The sequence below is a fragment of the Mytilus californianus genome, unplaced genomic scaffold (assembly GCF_021869535.1).
Source record: "Mytilus californianus isolate M0D057914Y unplaced genomic scaffold, xbMytCali1.0.p SCAF_5, whole genome shotgun sequence".
In the NCBI taxonomy this organism is placed as follows: Eukaryota; Metazoa; Mollusca; class Bivalvia; order Mytilida; family Mytilidae; genus Mytilus; species Mytilus californianus.
Window position 1 is genome coordinate 40,793,136 of NW_026262701.1, and position 15,396 is coordinate 40,808,531.

Genomic DNA, 15,396 nt, shown 5'->3' on the forward strand with positions numbered 1-15,396 from the left:
TCTAAACCTGATAAACATTTTTATTCCTGTCAGATTTGCTCTTAATGCTTTAGTTTCAGAGATATAAGCCAAAAAATGCATTTTACCCCTATGTTCTATTTTTTGCCATGTCGGCCATGTTGGTTGGCAGGCAGAGTCATGGGACACATTTTTCAAACTAGATACCCTAATGATGATTGTGGCCAAGTTTGGTTGAATTTGTCTCAGCAGTTTCAGAGGAGAAGATTTTTGTTAAAGATTACAAAATTTTACAAAAGATTGTTAAAAATTGACTATAAAGGGCAATTACTCCTTGAGGGGTCAATTGACCATTTTGGTAATGTTGGCTTATTTGTAGATTTTACTTTGCTGAACATTATTGCTGTTTACAGTTTATCTCTATCTATAATAATATTCAGATAACCAAAAACTTCAAAATGTCCTTAAAATTACCAATTCAGGGGCAGCAATCCAACAACGGATAGTCTGATTTGTCTGAATATTTAAGGGCAGATAGATCTTGACCTGATGAACAATTTCATCCCTGTCAGATTTGCTCTTTAGTTTCAGAGATATAAGCCAAAATCTACATTTTACCCCTTTGTTCTATTTTTAGTCATGGCGGCCATCTTGGTTGGCGGGCCAGGTCGTCGGACACATTTTTCAAACTAGATACCTCAATGATGAGTGTGGCCATGTTTAGTTAACTTTGGCCTAGTAGTTTCAGAGGAGAAGATTTTTGTAAAAGTTAATGGACGACGGAGACGGACGACGACGACGGACGACGGACGCCAAGTGATGAGAAAAGCTCACTTGGCCCTTTGGGCCAGATGAGCTAAAAAAAAACAGAAATCCAAGGAAAATTCAAAACGGAAAGTCCCTTAACAAATGGCAAAATCAAAGGCTCAAACACATCAAACGAATGAAGAACAACTGTGACAGTCATATTCCTGACTTAGTACAGTGATTTCCTTATGTAGAAAATGGTGGATTTAATCTAGTTGTATAGCTAGCTAAACCTCTCAGGTAAACATGTAAAAAAATGGGGTACAGCAGTCAACATTATGTTATAATCTTAATTACAATAAAAACAAACAACTATGTCAACAAAGAAAAACAAAATGGCATGTAGACACTCTATAGACAAAGCATATAAGCAAAAAGGAAAGACAAAAATACAAAAAAAATGACCATAGCACAATAACGCAATGGCGGGATATATAAATACCGTGCCTCGCCAAAAGGATATTACAAAAAATGGACTGAACAGTAAAGGTTATAAATATATAAAGAAAAAGAAAAAAGGAACACTTTAAAACGTAATAAAGACGATAAACAACGTCAGTACCTAGAATATATACCTCAAGACCATCATTATTATTTGTGAAGTTGATACGGAAAACTATCAACAATGATTTTGTTGCTTCCGAAGAACTTTTTTTTAGAAAAAGGACGAGACGTTCTTTGACATAACCCTGGTTCGTCAACTTTCTGCCCAGACACCGGTGACGTTTTACAAAGTCTGAGTAGCAGATGCAAGCTCTTGAATGTCATATGTCGTAAATGTAAGATAAATTAACATTGTATTTAAATTGTTTTTATTTATTTTCCAATTTCATCCCCAAATTCTAATTTTAGTAAGATTGTTATCTGGATCTGTAAGACCCACAAGTAAATCACATTTATTCCCATAATTTGAGAAGCAGTTGAATGTTCTTTGATGATTGAGGGAAATATTTGTATTTATTCCATAATGCACAACACCGTGAATCTTTGCAGGTAAAATACCAAATAAATAAAAGTCATCCACCCAGAAAAATGGCGATATTAATGCAGCTTTGTATAACAAAGGAATAAGGTCGATTGAAATGAACACGGCCAATCCACTACATGAGGTGTATGGATAAAATTCCAATCTTTTGAATTCATCTCTGTGTACATACCATGTATCGTTGATTCCACGTTGTATTGGATTTGTATCTGCTTCCAATCTATTACAAGCCAAAAACCTTTTCACATCTTTTATAAATTTTAAGCTTCCAAATATTTTATTGAAATTCATAAATACGTCATCGTCTATTTTGGCGACAAATTCTGCGTTTTTGCAATGTTCTGTAATCCATTTAAGACCCATGACTCCTTTATTAGTTAATTTATGGTAAGTGTCCATAAAATATCCCTGGACAATATCTTGATGTACTAAGCTTTCGTATTCAATCATAGTCTGAAGTGTTGAATTATGTGTCAGTCCCAATAAGAAAACGACACGGATAATATTTGGACTGTAATAAGTTGAGTTAAAAGTTTTTCGTAAATTGTACCTTCTTTCAAAATGGTTGAGGGATGTATGAACCATCACAATACATGTTATCTTTGGAACATGTCGGCAGATGCCTTCATTGTTTATTTTATACGGTTGTGATAGTACTATCGGATATGACGTTTTTATAAGAATTTTACGTGTATAAGCCGTCTGTGTGGCTTTGGATTTGTTGATGGTTCGTTCTGTCAAAGCCAATAGTGTTCTGTCTTTTATAGTTTCACTGCAGCTTTGGTTTGCTTGGGTATTCATCAATGTCAGTAGAAAACCAGTTATACACACCATATTAACACCAAGCATTATTGTTTTATGCTTTAAGTATTTTAACATCCCAGCTTAATTAGGTACTAAAGTAATACGTAGTTTCCACAACCCAGTTATCACGATCTATAATTTACATATCTAGATCTGGAAAACAAGTAATAGTAAAATTATATTGATATTTTAATTAAATTTGTCAAAAAACATGTATATCACTGCAGTGGCTAGCTTGCCTTCTGTTATTACCGAGGCCGGGGGTCTGGGGGGGGGGGGGGAGCTGCGCCTCAGAAGCTATCGAGGTTTTTACAATTGGAACAAGAAGAATCTATTAAAAATAATAGCTGTTGTTTCATTTTATCCGGCTCATCATAATAATGTTGATAAGCCTTACACTAAGTTAAACTACCCGGTGATTTATTAGTTGATTGCTGGTACCTGCATCATTTTCAATGTTCAGATGAATACATAAATCTTCTCAAAAGCATTTACCACTTTTTCAAATCGAATCCTGTCAGTGAACTTTCCAGATTTGTCAAGTTTTAAATTGTCCTGAGTCTATATAAAGTTGTGTATGATTTAAACCGATACTATATAATCTGCAGTAAACTCAAAGTAAACAAAAATAACAAAACACTTGAAGAAACCTGTACAGAATTTTCAATGCAGAAAAATAAACGCAACGATTAAGGTGGCTGGGGTATCTTCTTCCATCTTGGATATTGAAGTAGCAGATAACAATTGGTCTAGATCTTTAATGAAATGTGCAAATTTTGAGAGTAGTATGTAACTCATGTGTAAGCCTTTTCATGTTAATACAGAAAAGTATGTGTTTTATCATATTTACGACTGTATTTTCTGAAAAAAAACACAATATTTTTGTTTGATTATTTTTTTCAACATTGCCACATAAGGGGAGATAACTCAGATAGGAGGAGAGATAACTAAGATAAAGCAATTTTCATAATAGAATGTGTTGTGAATTTTTTTATTTTAATATTTAGCAAGAAAACAAGTTCGGTGACCCCATTTTTTCTTTTTGTTATCTGAAAGCATGTTATAAGATCTAGAGGTATCTTCTCACATTTTATCTTAAAATTCTATGGTGTAGTTTTCTTTTTATCACACAAAATTGGATTTTCCATGCATAATCTATTCAAAATCTTACAATTATGCACAACCTGTAGCGTGAAAAAGAGTCCGGTGACCCATACTTTTTATTATATTTTGGAAAGAAGCGTGATAAAAACTACATTTTGACAAATTATTGAAAAATTCTATGGATTTTAATTAAGACCCACCATCCACCTTAAGGTTTATTTAAAATATTTTTAGTGATGATCATTTACTCGCTTGATCGTAAGTCACGGATCAACGCTATAAAGTCATCACAAAACGACGGACGGATTGAACAGCAGAACTTCTTGATAAACTAGGAAATAAACACATGCTACATGTAAAGTGCACCACGGCACTTGTGTTGGTTGTGTTTCGTTCTGGTATTTCTTGCAAGGTCATTGTGAAAATGACAACCGGCGAAGTACTAACATTTACGTTATTCTGGAGTCTTCATGATAAATGAAAACAGTATTTGTTTGAAATTTTCATATATAAACTGACATTATGTATGAACTAACAGACATATAATAAATATTTCTGTGCAATAAAAGACTCCTTTAAATATTTAAAAGTCCTTGCTAGCCAAAAACTATGAATTTAAAATAGCGAGAATAAAACATGAGAGCCGCAACATATAAATTATTTTCTGTGCAGGTTGATTGATGTATATATTTTATTGGTACCAAAGTCAATGAAACTCTGTGTATTTCAAGTACTACACGTGGGGAAAAATGTCAACACACAATGATGTTTCAATTTTAGACGTTACCGGTTATTTATGAGAGTTTGAATGGGGGTCTTCAAATATTTATTTATAATTCTTTTCGCCCATAATTTGATTTTCCTTTCTTTTATATTTTTGCACCATTTTAAATCTCTCCTCTTCTGTGTTTAAATTACTTCCAGGGCATTTTTCTGTTTTCTATAAACCTCATTCAGACCCTCATATACTAGAAACCATTCTAACACAAATTTAATAATTTAACTGATTCAATTATCTAGTGATTCGATAGGGGAAGACTCGTGAGTTGGGTCATTATTTTTTCTACTGATTAAATAAACCTGTCGGCTTCAATTGTGTCGATTTCTTTTTTACTCCGACATATTTAGACTACCGAAAACTACCGCAAAGGGGATTTCCAACTAGGCAAGGGATATGTTTCCATAAGTCTTGAATTCGCAAAGGGTATGAATCAATAGCGGTAACAAGACGATACCAGTTGGTATATTAGCGTTTAGTAGCAAGTCTGATGTATTAGGCGGGAATCGTTTAAAAGATTATTAAGTTAGCATCTTGAGGGAACGACATAGAATCTTGAGGGAACGAGATCACTATCTTGTGGAAACGACATAACATCTTACAGGAACGAGATCACTATCTTGTGGAAACGACATAGCATCTTGAGGGAACGACATAGCATCTTGATTGAACGAGATAACTTTCTTGTGGTAACGACATAGCATCTTGAGGGAACGAGATAACTTTCTTGTGGGAACGACATATCATCTTGAGGGAACGACATAGTATCTTGAGGGAACAACATGTTTTTTTTTTCAAGGCCCCATTCTGCCACCGTATCGGTTGCCTCAACGTAAGCTACGCTAATGTCTTATTTTGTTTGTCTAATATGTATGATTTATATTTCTTAAGATTGTATGTGTTCGTGGCAGATTATTAAGTTAGCATCTTGAGGGAACGACATAGAATCTTGAGGGAACGAGATCACTATCTTGTGGAAACGACATAACATCTTACAGGAACGAGATCACTATCTTGTGGAAACGACATAGCATCTTGAGGGAACGACATAGCATCTTGATTGAACGAGATAACTTTCTTGTGGTAATGACATAGCATCTTGAGGGAACGAGATAACTTTCTTGTGGGAACGACATATCATCTTGAAGGAACGACATAGTATCTTGAGGGAACAACATGTTTTTTTTTTCAAGGCCCCATTCTCCCACCGTATCGGTTGCCTCAACGTAAGCTACGCTAATGTCTTATTTTGTTTGTCTAATATGTATGATTTATATTTCTTAAGATTGTATGTGTTCGTGGCAGAATGCGACCATGAAAGAAAAAAAATGGTGTTCCCTCGAGATACTTTGTCGTTCCCGTAAATTCCTATGTCGTTCCCACAAGAAAGTTATCTCGTTCCCTCAAGATGCTATGTCGTTTCCAAAAGATAGTTATCTCGTTCCCACAAGATAGTTATCTCGTTCCCACAAGATAGTTATCTCGTTTTCTCAAGATGCTATGTCGTTTCCACAAGATAATTATCTCGTTCCCTCAAGATACTATGTCGTTCCCTCAAGATGTTATGTTGTTCCCTCAAGATAGTTATCTCGTTCCCTCAAGATACTATGTCGTTCCCTCAATATATTATGTCGTTCCCTCAAAATATTATATAATTTTATTGCTATGTTGTGGGAACTGTAGACCTATATTTGTTTCATACTGGTAACATACTGCAGTGAACTGTAAAACTGTGGAAAGTTTTATGGCAGTTAAGTCAGTGCATGGCGCACACACACTTCCTGAATAAGTTTTACTCAGCAATATTTGAGTTCATTTCCAGTATAATACAGATACAGATACAGATGCATAGGGAAAAGGGGAAGGGGGTGTCAACATTTGATTTTGGGTACAGACGTACCGTGCAGCTGTGATTTTAAAAACACCCCAAATCATAACCCATTCATATATTATATATCTATATATATTTCTGAGTTATCATCACATATACAATTTCTTTACATTTCAAGTTGATTTTAAGCGTTAAAATTAAACTTAAAACAGCATTTTTACAAGAATCTAATCGAAAGACGGCAATCCGTTTTGTGACCTAAACCATCGGCTCGATTGTCCAAGACCCTCCCATAACCGTTGCATGCTTTATGTAATATCTGCAGTTCAAACAGATGAAAATTTCATATTTATGAGATCATGGAGATGTGGAAAAGATGATCAAATTGATAACAAACGCCTTTCCCTTATCCTTATGTATTGCATTTATTCATCATGTTTCGAGCCCTCCCTTTTTATTTGCGTTGATTTTATTTTTGCGTTACATTCTGGAAAAAGACTGGTTCTTTCCCTTGCAGAACACAGGTATCCGAGTCCTCTAAGACTGGTTCCTTCCCTTGCAGCACACAGGTATCTGAGTCCTCTAAGACTGGTTTTTTCCCTTGCAGCACACAGGTATCCGAGTCCTCTAAGACTGTGTTCTTTCCCTTGCAGCACACAGGTATCCAAGTCCTCTAAGACTGGTTCTTTCCCTTGCAGCACACAGGTATCTGAGTCCTCTAAGACCGTGTTTTTCTCTTGCAGCACACAGGTATCCGAGTCCTCTAAGACTGATTCTTTCCCTTGCAGCACACAGGTATCTGAGTCCTCTAAGACTGTGTTCTTTCCCTTGCAGCACACAGGTATCCGAGTCCTCTAAGACTGTGTTCTTTCCGTTGCAGCACACAGGTATCCGAGTCCTCTAAGACTGTGTTTTTTTCCTTGCAGCACACATGTATCCGAGTCCTCTAAGACTGTGTTTTTCCCTTGCAGCACACAGGTATCCGAGTCCTTTAAGACTGTGTTTTTCCCTTGCAGAACACAGGTATCCGAGTCCTCTAAGGTCGTTCCAAAAAAACATTTTAAGGGAATTCAAGCATTATACAGGCCCTGGGTGAAATAAATTTTGGAGAGGAGGGGTATTCAAATGGTGTTCGTTTGGGAGACTTTCATGACAGGATCCTTTTGCAATTTTTATGCCCCACCTAGGGGCATTATGTTTTTTGGTCTGTGCGTCCGTTCGTCCGTCTGTCCCGCTTCAGGTTAAAGTTTTTGGTCACTTCAGGTTAAAGATTTTGGTCAAGGTAGTTTTTGATGAAGTTGTAGTCCAATCAACTTGAAACTTAGTACACATGTTCCCTATGATATGATCCTTTTTAATTTTAATGCAAAATTAGAGTTTTGACCCCAATTTCACGGTCCACTGAACATAGAAAAAAAATGATAGTGCGAGTGTGGCATCCGTGTACTATGGACACATTCTTGTTGTTAATTATCTTGACTATCATTATAGTTTGAGATATACTGTAAAAACAAAACTATTAAGCAAAGAAAGATCTACAAATAAGTCAACATGACCAAAATCTTCAAATAACATCTTATTGGAGTTATTGTCCTTTAAAGCCATTTTCTGCAATCTATTGGTAATTTTTGTAAAAAAAAATTCAAAAATCTTCTGCTTTCAATTTATCTACTGGGCCAAATTAAATCAAACTTGGCCTCAATCATTATTAGGGTATCTTATACTATGTATTATGATTTTAACCTTATTTTACATGATTTCTAAAACAACAGTATATACAGTTGAGCGACACAGGCTCTTGAGAGCCTCTTGTTGGTTATTATCTTGAATATTATTATAGATAGAGATAAACTTTAAACAGCACAAATGTTCAACAAAGTAAGATCTACAAATAAGTGAACATGACCAAAATTGTCAATTGATCCCTTAAGGAGTTTTTGCCCTTTAAAGTCAATTTTTAAGAATTTTTCGTAAACTTTTGTAATCTTTTACAAAAATCTTCTCCTCTGAAACTACTGAAACAAATTTAACCACACTTGGCCACAATCATCATTAGGGTATTTAGTTTATAAAATGTGTCCAATGACCCTGCCTGCCAACCAACATGGCCGACATGACAAAAAATAGAACATAGGGGTAAAATGCATTTTGTGGGGTATATCTCTAAAACTAAAGCATTAAGAGCAAATCTGACGGAATAAAAATGTTTATCAGGTTAAGATCAATCTGTCCTGAAATTTTCTGACGAATCAGACATCCCTTTGTTGCGTTGCTGCCCCTGAATTGGTAATTTTAAGGAAATTTTGCAGTTTTTGGTTATTATCTTTAATATTATTATAGATAGAGATAAACTGTAAACAGCAATAATGTTTAGCAAAGTAAGATCTACAAATAAATCAACATGACCAAAATTGTCAATTGACCTCTTAAGGAGTTATTGCCCTTTATAGTCAATTTATAACAATTTTTCGTAATTTTTTGTAATCTTTTACATAAATCTTCTCGGAGACTCCACTTAATTTACTGGGCCAAATAGAATTAAACTTAGCCAAAATTTTCAATAGGGTATCTTGATTGAAAATTGTATCCGATAACCCTGCCATCCAACCAACATGGCCAACCATGGCTAAAAATAGAACATAGTTGTTTACTATAGAAGTCTACAGGAGAATTATAAAAATAACCAATTTCAAATGGTCACAACTTGAAAACTAATTTAAATAATGAAAAGGGGTCTTCAGTAACTATTCAAGACTACAATGGGATGACCTGATTTTTTTCCATGGGAGGGTGCAATTTTTTCAAGGGTGGGGGGGGTTGCTTATAATTTCTGCTTGATATTTTCCATTTTCAGAATTATTCAGTAACTTTTCTATAAATCATTATTATATCGTCTCTTTCAGCATACTTATATTGTGTGAATGCCCCACTGCCCAAATTTTGTTGGACGGTCGTTCCAAAAAAACATTAAAAGGCATTTCAGGCATTATACAGGCCCTGGGTGAAATAAATTTTGGAGAGGAGGGGTATTTAATTGGTGTTCGTTTGGGAGACTTTCATGACAGCATCCTTTTGCAATTTTTATGCCCCACCTAGGGGCATTATGTTTTTCGGTCTGTGCGTCCGTTCGTCTGTCTGACCCGCTTCAGGTTAAAGTTTTTAGTCAAGGTAGTTTTTGATGAAGTTGAATTTCAATCAACTTGAAACTTAATACACATGTTTCCTATGATATGATATTTTTAATTTTAATGCCAAATTAGAGTTTTGACTCCAATTTCACGGTCCACTGAACATAGAAAATGATAGTGCAAGTGAGGCATCCGTGTACTATGGGCACATTCTTGTTGTTAATTATCTTGAATATCATTATAGATTGAGATATACTGTAAACAGCAAAACTATTAAGCAAAGAAACATCTCCAAATAAGGCAACATGACCAAAATCTTCAATTGACATCTTATTGGAGTTATTGTCCTTTAAAGTCATTTTCTGCAATTTATTGGTAATTTTTATACATGGAGTATAATACAACAGTTTACAATAGACCTGGAAAGCACTTGTCCAGATTAGATAACATATAAATATATTTTGTGACATTTGATATAATTCCAACTCAGTACGCTGTCGTGCATACTGATGAGATGAACACACGTTTAGAATGAAGAAATGCAGGGAACATTTATTGTTTCTTTGTTTATGATATTCAATTCAATATATTGTTTCTTTGTTTATGATATTCAATTCAATATATTGTTTCTTTGTTTATGATATTCAATTCAATAAAGTTTTACGTAACAAGCTAATATACTAGAAAGCAATTTAGATAAATTACATCGTCTTTATTTCGGACCATTCTGTAAAGTAAATGGCAGATGTTGACTTTAAAAGTACACGAAATTAATACAGACATAAATAATTCAATTTTCAGTTTGGAAGTAGTTTTTAGTTTCTCTTACCGTTTGAAAAATATTTTGCACGAATGTTTTCAATTTGGTTTGACTACTTTAAAATGTATTGAATATATACACTTTCAATTTGTTCTTCTTTTCAAATACTCCTGATAACTCATTTAATTAACAGACTTAGACTTCTAATTTACTAAGGTTGTTGAAATATAATTGATTTTTGATGTTCATCTATACAATCTATACCATTGGTGTTCATCGATACCCTTTTAGAAGAAGACACAAATCTATATGGCAATGCCGTGTCAGTCGCAAACAATGGAAGCCAACAAGTTGTTCAAGACTTTGTTCAGAGCATTTCATAACCAAGAGAGGTCCGACAAAAGATCATCCATTACCATCAATATTTGACCACAAGATATTTAAGACAACAAACGTAAGTATTTGTTTTTATTTCTAAACACTTTTATTGTGTGTTTTTAAAAGGTGTCGGAAGTTCAACATATACATGTCTATAATTTATAAATCATTCTTTTTAGTGTTTTTAAGAAATTATTTAAAACTTTTTGTTACAATACTGCTGTGATTTATTATAATTCTATATGTGTATATTATTTCTATGGCCATATCAGATGTTTAAAGGTGTCCAAAAACATACATGACATGTACAAAAAGTGTAATTTCATGTACATGATTTCGATTATCGTTTGTCCAGGGACTTTTATCCCTATCTTTTATCAGCCGGTAGGATACACCCAATTGAAAGAATAAGAAAAGCACATGTATCATATGGTTCTCTTTTATGGTGCCTACACCAATAATTAATGTTGACACATCCTGAACTCTTGGAAACTGATTTATACTATTGGTGTTCATCTATACCATCTATATCATTGGTGTTCATCTATACCATCGGTACCCTTTTAGTAGATTGAATATCTTGTTTAATTCAATACTTATACTTTTATTCATAGGTCATATGAACTTCTTCTCTCTTGTTATAGGAATCTGTATTGGACGGATACTTTATTTGTCCGTAAGGGATGTGTCAATACACAGTCGCATCCAACTGAATAGGAACGATAAAATATATTATCATAATTAATCCTCGTGTTTGGATAGTAATATGCTTTCTGAATGTTAAATAACCATCTCAACAAGTCGTCAACTTATGTACATGTATATAGATCTTTTAGTAATTACTGTCAAATATTCAAGTATCTCTTTGAAGTGAAAGTCAAAATGAGTAGGACCAATTTCCTCTAAATTTATTTCCCACAAGGGTCAATCTTGAAGGCTTTCAGTTTTTGCTTAAATTCATAATGTCACAACAGTTAATTGAGTGGGGTGTCCTGTGAGGTTCTAACCATATTTTGGATTATTTCTTATAAAGTTACCAAATTATAACAATCTGTATTTCACCAAATTCCTGATAAGGGAATAGAAACATGATCTGCCAGAAGACCAATGCCCAAGAGGGACATTCGTCAAGCTATGTATGGAATATAAAGTACATAGCCACGTCTGAACGTAATGGGACAGTTAAATCCTATACCTCTTGTAAGGTGCATGACTGCCACGCTCTCTGCAAGTCGATGAAACCTTGCAATAGCATTTTTGAGGGAGCCGAAAATGGACCTTTGTAAGTAAAATTTTCTTAACCTCGCCAACATACCCTCTTTTTCAAATGACAGTAAATGTTTTCACGATTCACTTAACAGAAAAAGAGGCGGACGGTACAAGATGGATAGCCAAACTTATAAGACGAAAACTAACTAACAATGCCATGGCAATAAACGAAAAACGACCAAAAAACAAACAACAGTCTTCATAACACAACATAGAAAAAACTAAAGAATGATCAACACGAACCCTACCAAAAACCGGAAATGATCTCAGGTGCTCCGAAAGGGTAAGCTCAGGTGCTCCGAAAGAGTAAGCAGAATCTGCTCCACATGTTGCAACCTACGCGTTGCTCATGTAAGTACAAACCCGGCGATAAGTATAATTTTGTAGGTCACATCCGTGAAAAAAGGACAGAACTGTGGTTACGACAATTGGAACATATCCGTCGTCATCTATGAATCAGATACTCTATAAAGATCAGCCAGTTTGTAATGGCGTTTGTAAAATTAACGAAAAGATAACTCATGGTTTAATAGCTTCCGTGTGTAAGCAGTAACCCTCTATCAAGGAAATCATGATTGGAAATGCTAGCTCTGGAATATTATATTAACTGGGAGATATATACTCCATATGCAGGCGCTTCTTGAATGTTGCTACAGAGAATTAGTTAGTTCACAATTTGGAAGCTGATTTCATCCCTTTTGTCGTAAATTTTTGTTTCCAACCGACCCTCATTGTTAATTTCTAGGTGTAAGTCAAAATATGAGCTGGACTTAAGTATATCTGTTGTATCCTTTATTTCAAGTTTGATGGGATAGATGCGTTTAATATAGTCACCAAACTTTGAATTTGTCGGTGAAAGAACATCGTCTATATAAGCGGAACGTGAAGTTAAAGAATAATGCACGCTTCTTTTCGTTCTTTCTTAGAAGTTCCCGTATGAAGTCTGCCTCATATTAATAAAGGAACAAGTCGGCAGGAAGAGAGGCAAGTTGGTTCCCATGGGAATGCCGATTGTTTGTTAAAAATACGTCCCCCGAACGTAACAAGTATGTCGTCTACATAAAAAACAAAGAACTAACATTTAGATTTTATTACTTTTTTGTTTCCGTCCTGAATAGCATTAATTATTTGTCAATGGTTGTCAATGGTTGTTAAGCCAAACCACAATTAATCACTTTTTATTTAATTTTATTTGTCTACAAAAGCAGTATTTAACATTTTGATGTTATGGATAGAAGTAACATTATTGATATATATTCAAATATATTACTATGTCCCTTTGTTATTAAATTTCCAGAAGGTGTCAACAACTTTCTGAAATCGACTCCGCAGCAAAACAAATCCCGGGGAATTTGAATACACGTGTACCTCGTTTTAAAATTGGTCTGAAATACCAATCAATTAGTATTTATCTCAAAAATTGATTTTATAATTGTGTATATCTTATATGTTCAAATAAGTTGAAGGTTATTGAACGTTGAGGGGTCCGTGTATAATTGCGTCCATTCGTTTTTCGTTTTGAGTATTCAAAAACGAAAAAAAAAGTTACGTCCATTCGTTTTTCCGTTTGAGATATCATTAACGAAAAAGTGTTTTCGTGTTTTGCTTTTGATTTCTTAAAACAAAAAAATAAAAACAATAGTGTTTTCGTTTCTCGTTTTTTGATAACTTAAAAACCAAAAATGAAAAACAGAAGTATTTTCGCTTTTCATTTTTGAGTTCTTCCAACTTTTCAAATAATTCATTTTGTTTATCAATGTCTTTTGGTGCAAAATTTGACAAAACATGTAAAATTTATAATTTTGTATCAATATGCCTTCAACAGCAAAATGAAGCGCAGCGACTCTTTTCACAAAAACATTTTACGATTAAAATTTATCGTAAGTTATACTGAAATGTGTATGACTTACGAGTATTTTTACTCATAAAATTTCTTGTGAAAAGAGCCGCTGAATCGCATTTTGAGATTATGGAAATATGGAAATGTGTAAAATTGTTAAAAGATATTTTAATTATACGATATAGACTCTTTAATATCAATTTCTAGTGGAATAAAGATAAATATATACAACAAATTTTAGATTTTCATCCTGTGAGTGAAACAAGTACCTGTAAATGTAGAAAACTTATTTGAAACGGAATAGCACATCCTAAACTTTTACGGTGATGTTGTTAACCGAGCCCGGAACTTTAGATACGATCCGGGGAAACTTATCAATGCTTTAAATAAACTTATTCTAAAATGTTACCAATTCAACACTGTAATTAAATCTTTGAATATTTTTTTATTGGTATAAATATTGATTTTGTTATCAGTAAACTAAAACCATACTAAATATTATTGTTATACACATATGTACTTTCACGATACTGCAATCTGTCGATACCTATATTTTGGCATTGCACAGGGTCATTGTTTTTTCTGACTTTTAATAACGTCTTTACACTGAAATCATTGGATGTTGGATGTATACTGATTGATATTTTAGTCTTAGATACATAGTTTTTTTATTAGTTGTTTTTGGCTTTGAACTAGCTGTCAGTAACTGAGAGTACTCTCAGGTCTGTACTAAGTGTCTTTTTTGTTGTTAGGGATGAGGGATGGATAAATATCCTGTCACGTCTGGTCTGTGATTTTGTTTGATGTTTTTTTAATTGCTTTGTATCGAACTGATGAGTTACGCCTTTTTGAACTGATTTTTATAGTTAAATTTTGATCTTATGTTGTGCTGTTACACCACCATGACCACTGTCCCAGGTTAGAGGGAGGGTTGAGCGCTCACAAACCTGTTTGACCCCGCCACATTCTTTATGAGCCTGTCCCAAGTCAGGAGCCTGTAGTTCAGTGGTTGTCGTTGGTTCATGTCTGTCATATTTGTTTTTCGTTAATTGTTTTGTTATAAATTAGGCCGTTAGTTTTCTCAATTGAATTGTTTCATATTTTTCATGTCAGTGCCTTTTTTAGCCGACTATACGGTATGGGTTTTTCTCATTGTTGTAGGCCGTACGGTTGCCTATAATTGCTTACATCCACTTCATTTGAACTTTGGCGGATAGTTGTCTCATTTGAAACATACCAAATTTCCTTATTTTTCTACAGTAGAAATTAACTTAACCCCTTTGCTATTTTGCATGAAATTACCCTCAACAGCAACATACAGCATTGAATAACATTTTGATTTTATGGAAATATGTAAAATTGTGACACAATATCTTTCAGTGTACTTCATTGATAATTTATATTTTGACCCTATGAGTATAACGAAATCAGAGATCTATATTTTAACTAGATCGTTATAACAAACAACTTATTTTACAAAACACTCACCTGCAGCAAACGTGCAAGTATTACAAAACTGTAACCGTGGTGGTGGATGATATGTTTCTGGCTTCTTGTTGTATATGTCAGGTAGACAACCGTTTTGCAAATGCTGTTGTAGACTACTGTTTTAATACCACAGTAAGGTGTAAAGCTGTTCTTTATTACGAGGGTTAAAGAGTAACAGCTGTTCTTTATTACGAGGGTTCAACTTGCTTTCGATTCCTTCCACTCCCCGCGATAAAGCCTGTTTGTGCTGATGCGGTGTAAAACAA

The 15,396-nt window shown here is 34.2% G+C and overlaps 1 protein-coding gene across 1 annotated transcript; it reads right to left on the reverse strand.

Annotated features, from left to right (window-relative positions):
* Positions 1-1,560: 1,560 nt before the first annotated feature.
* On the reverse strand, positions 1,561-15,371 carry LOC127702083 (beta-1,3-galactosyltransferase 1-like). Its single transcript, XM_052206100.1, has 2 exons — positions 15,131-15,371; positions 1,561-2,707 (listed from the first exon to the last, which is right to left on the reverse strand). Exon 2 carries the CDS (start codon positions 2,627-2,629, stop codon positions 1,595-1,597), a length of 1,035 nt encoding a protein of 344 aa, XP_052062060.1. The 5' UTR covers positions 2,630-2,707; positions 15,131-15,371; the 3' UTR covers positions 1,561-1,594.
* Between the last annotated feature and the right edge of the window lie 25 nt (positions 15,372-15,396).

What these genes read in the sequence shown, in the direction of transcription:
- LOC127702083 (XM_052206100.1), bottom strand. Translation starts at nt 2,629, where the DNA reads ATGTTAAAATACTTAAAGCATAAAACAATAATGCTTGGTGTTAATATG.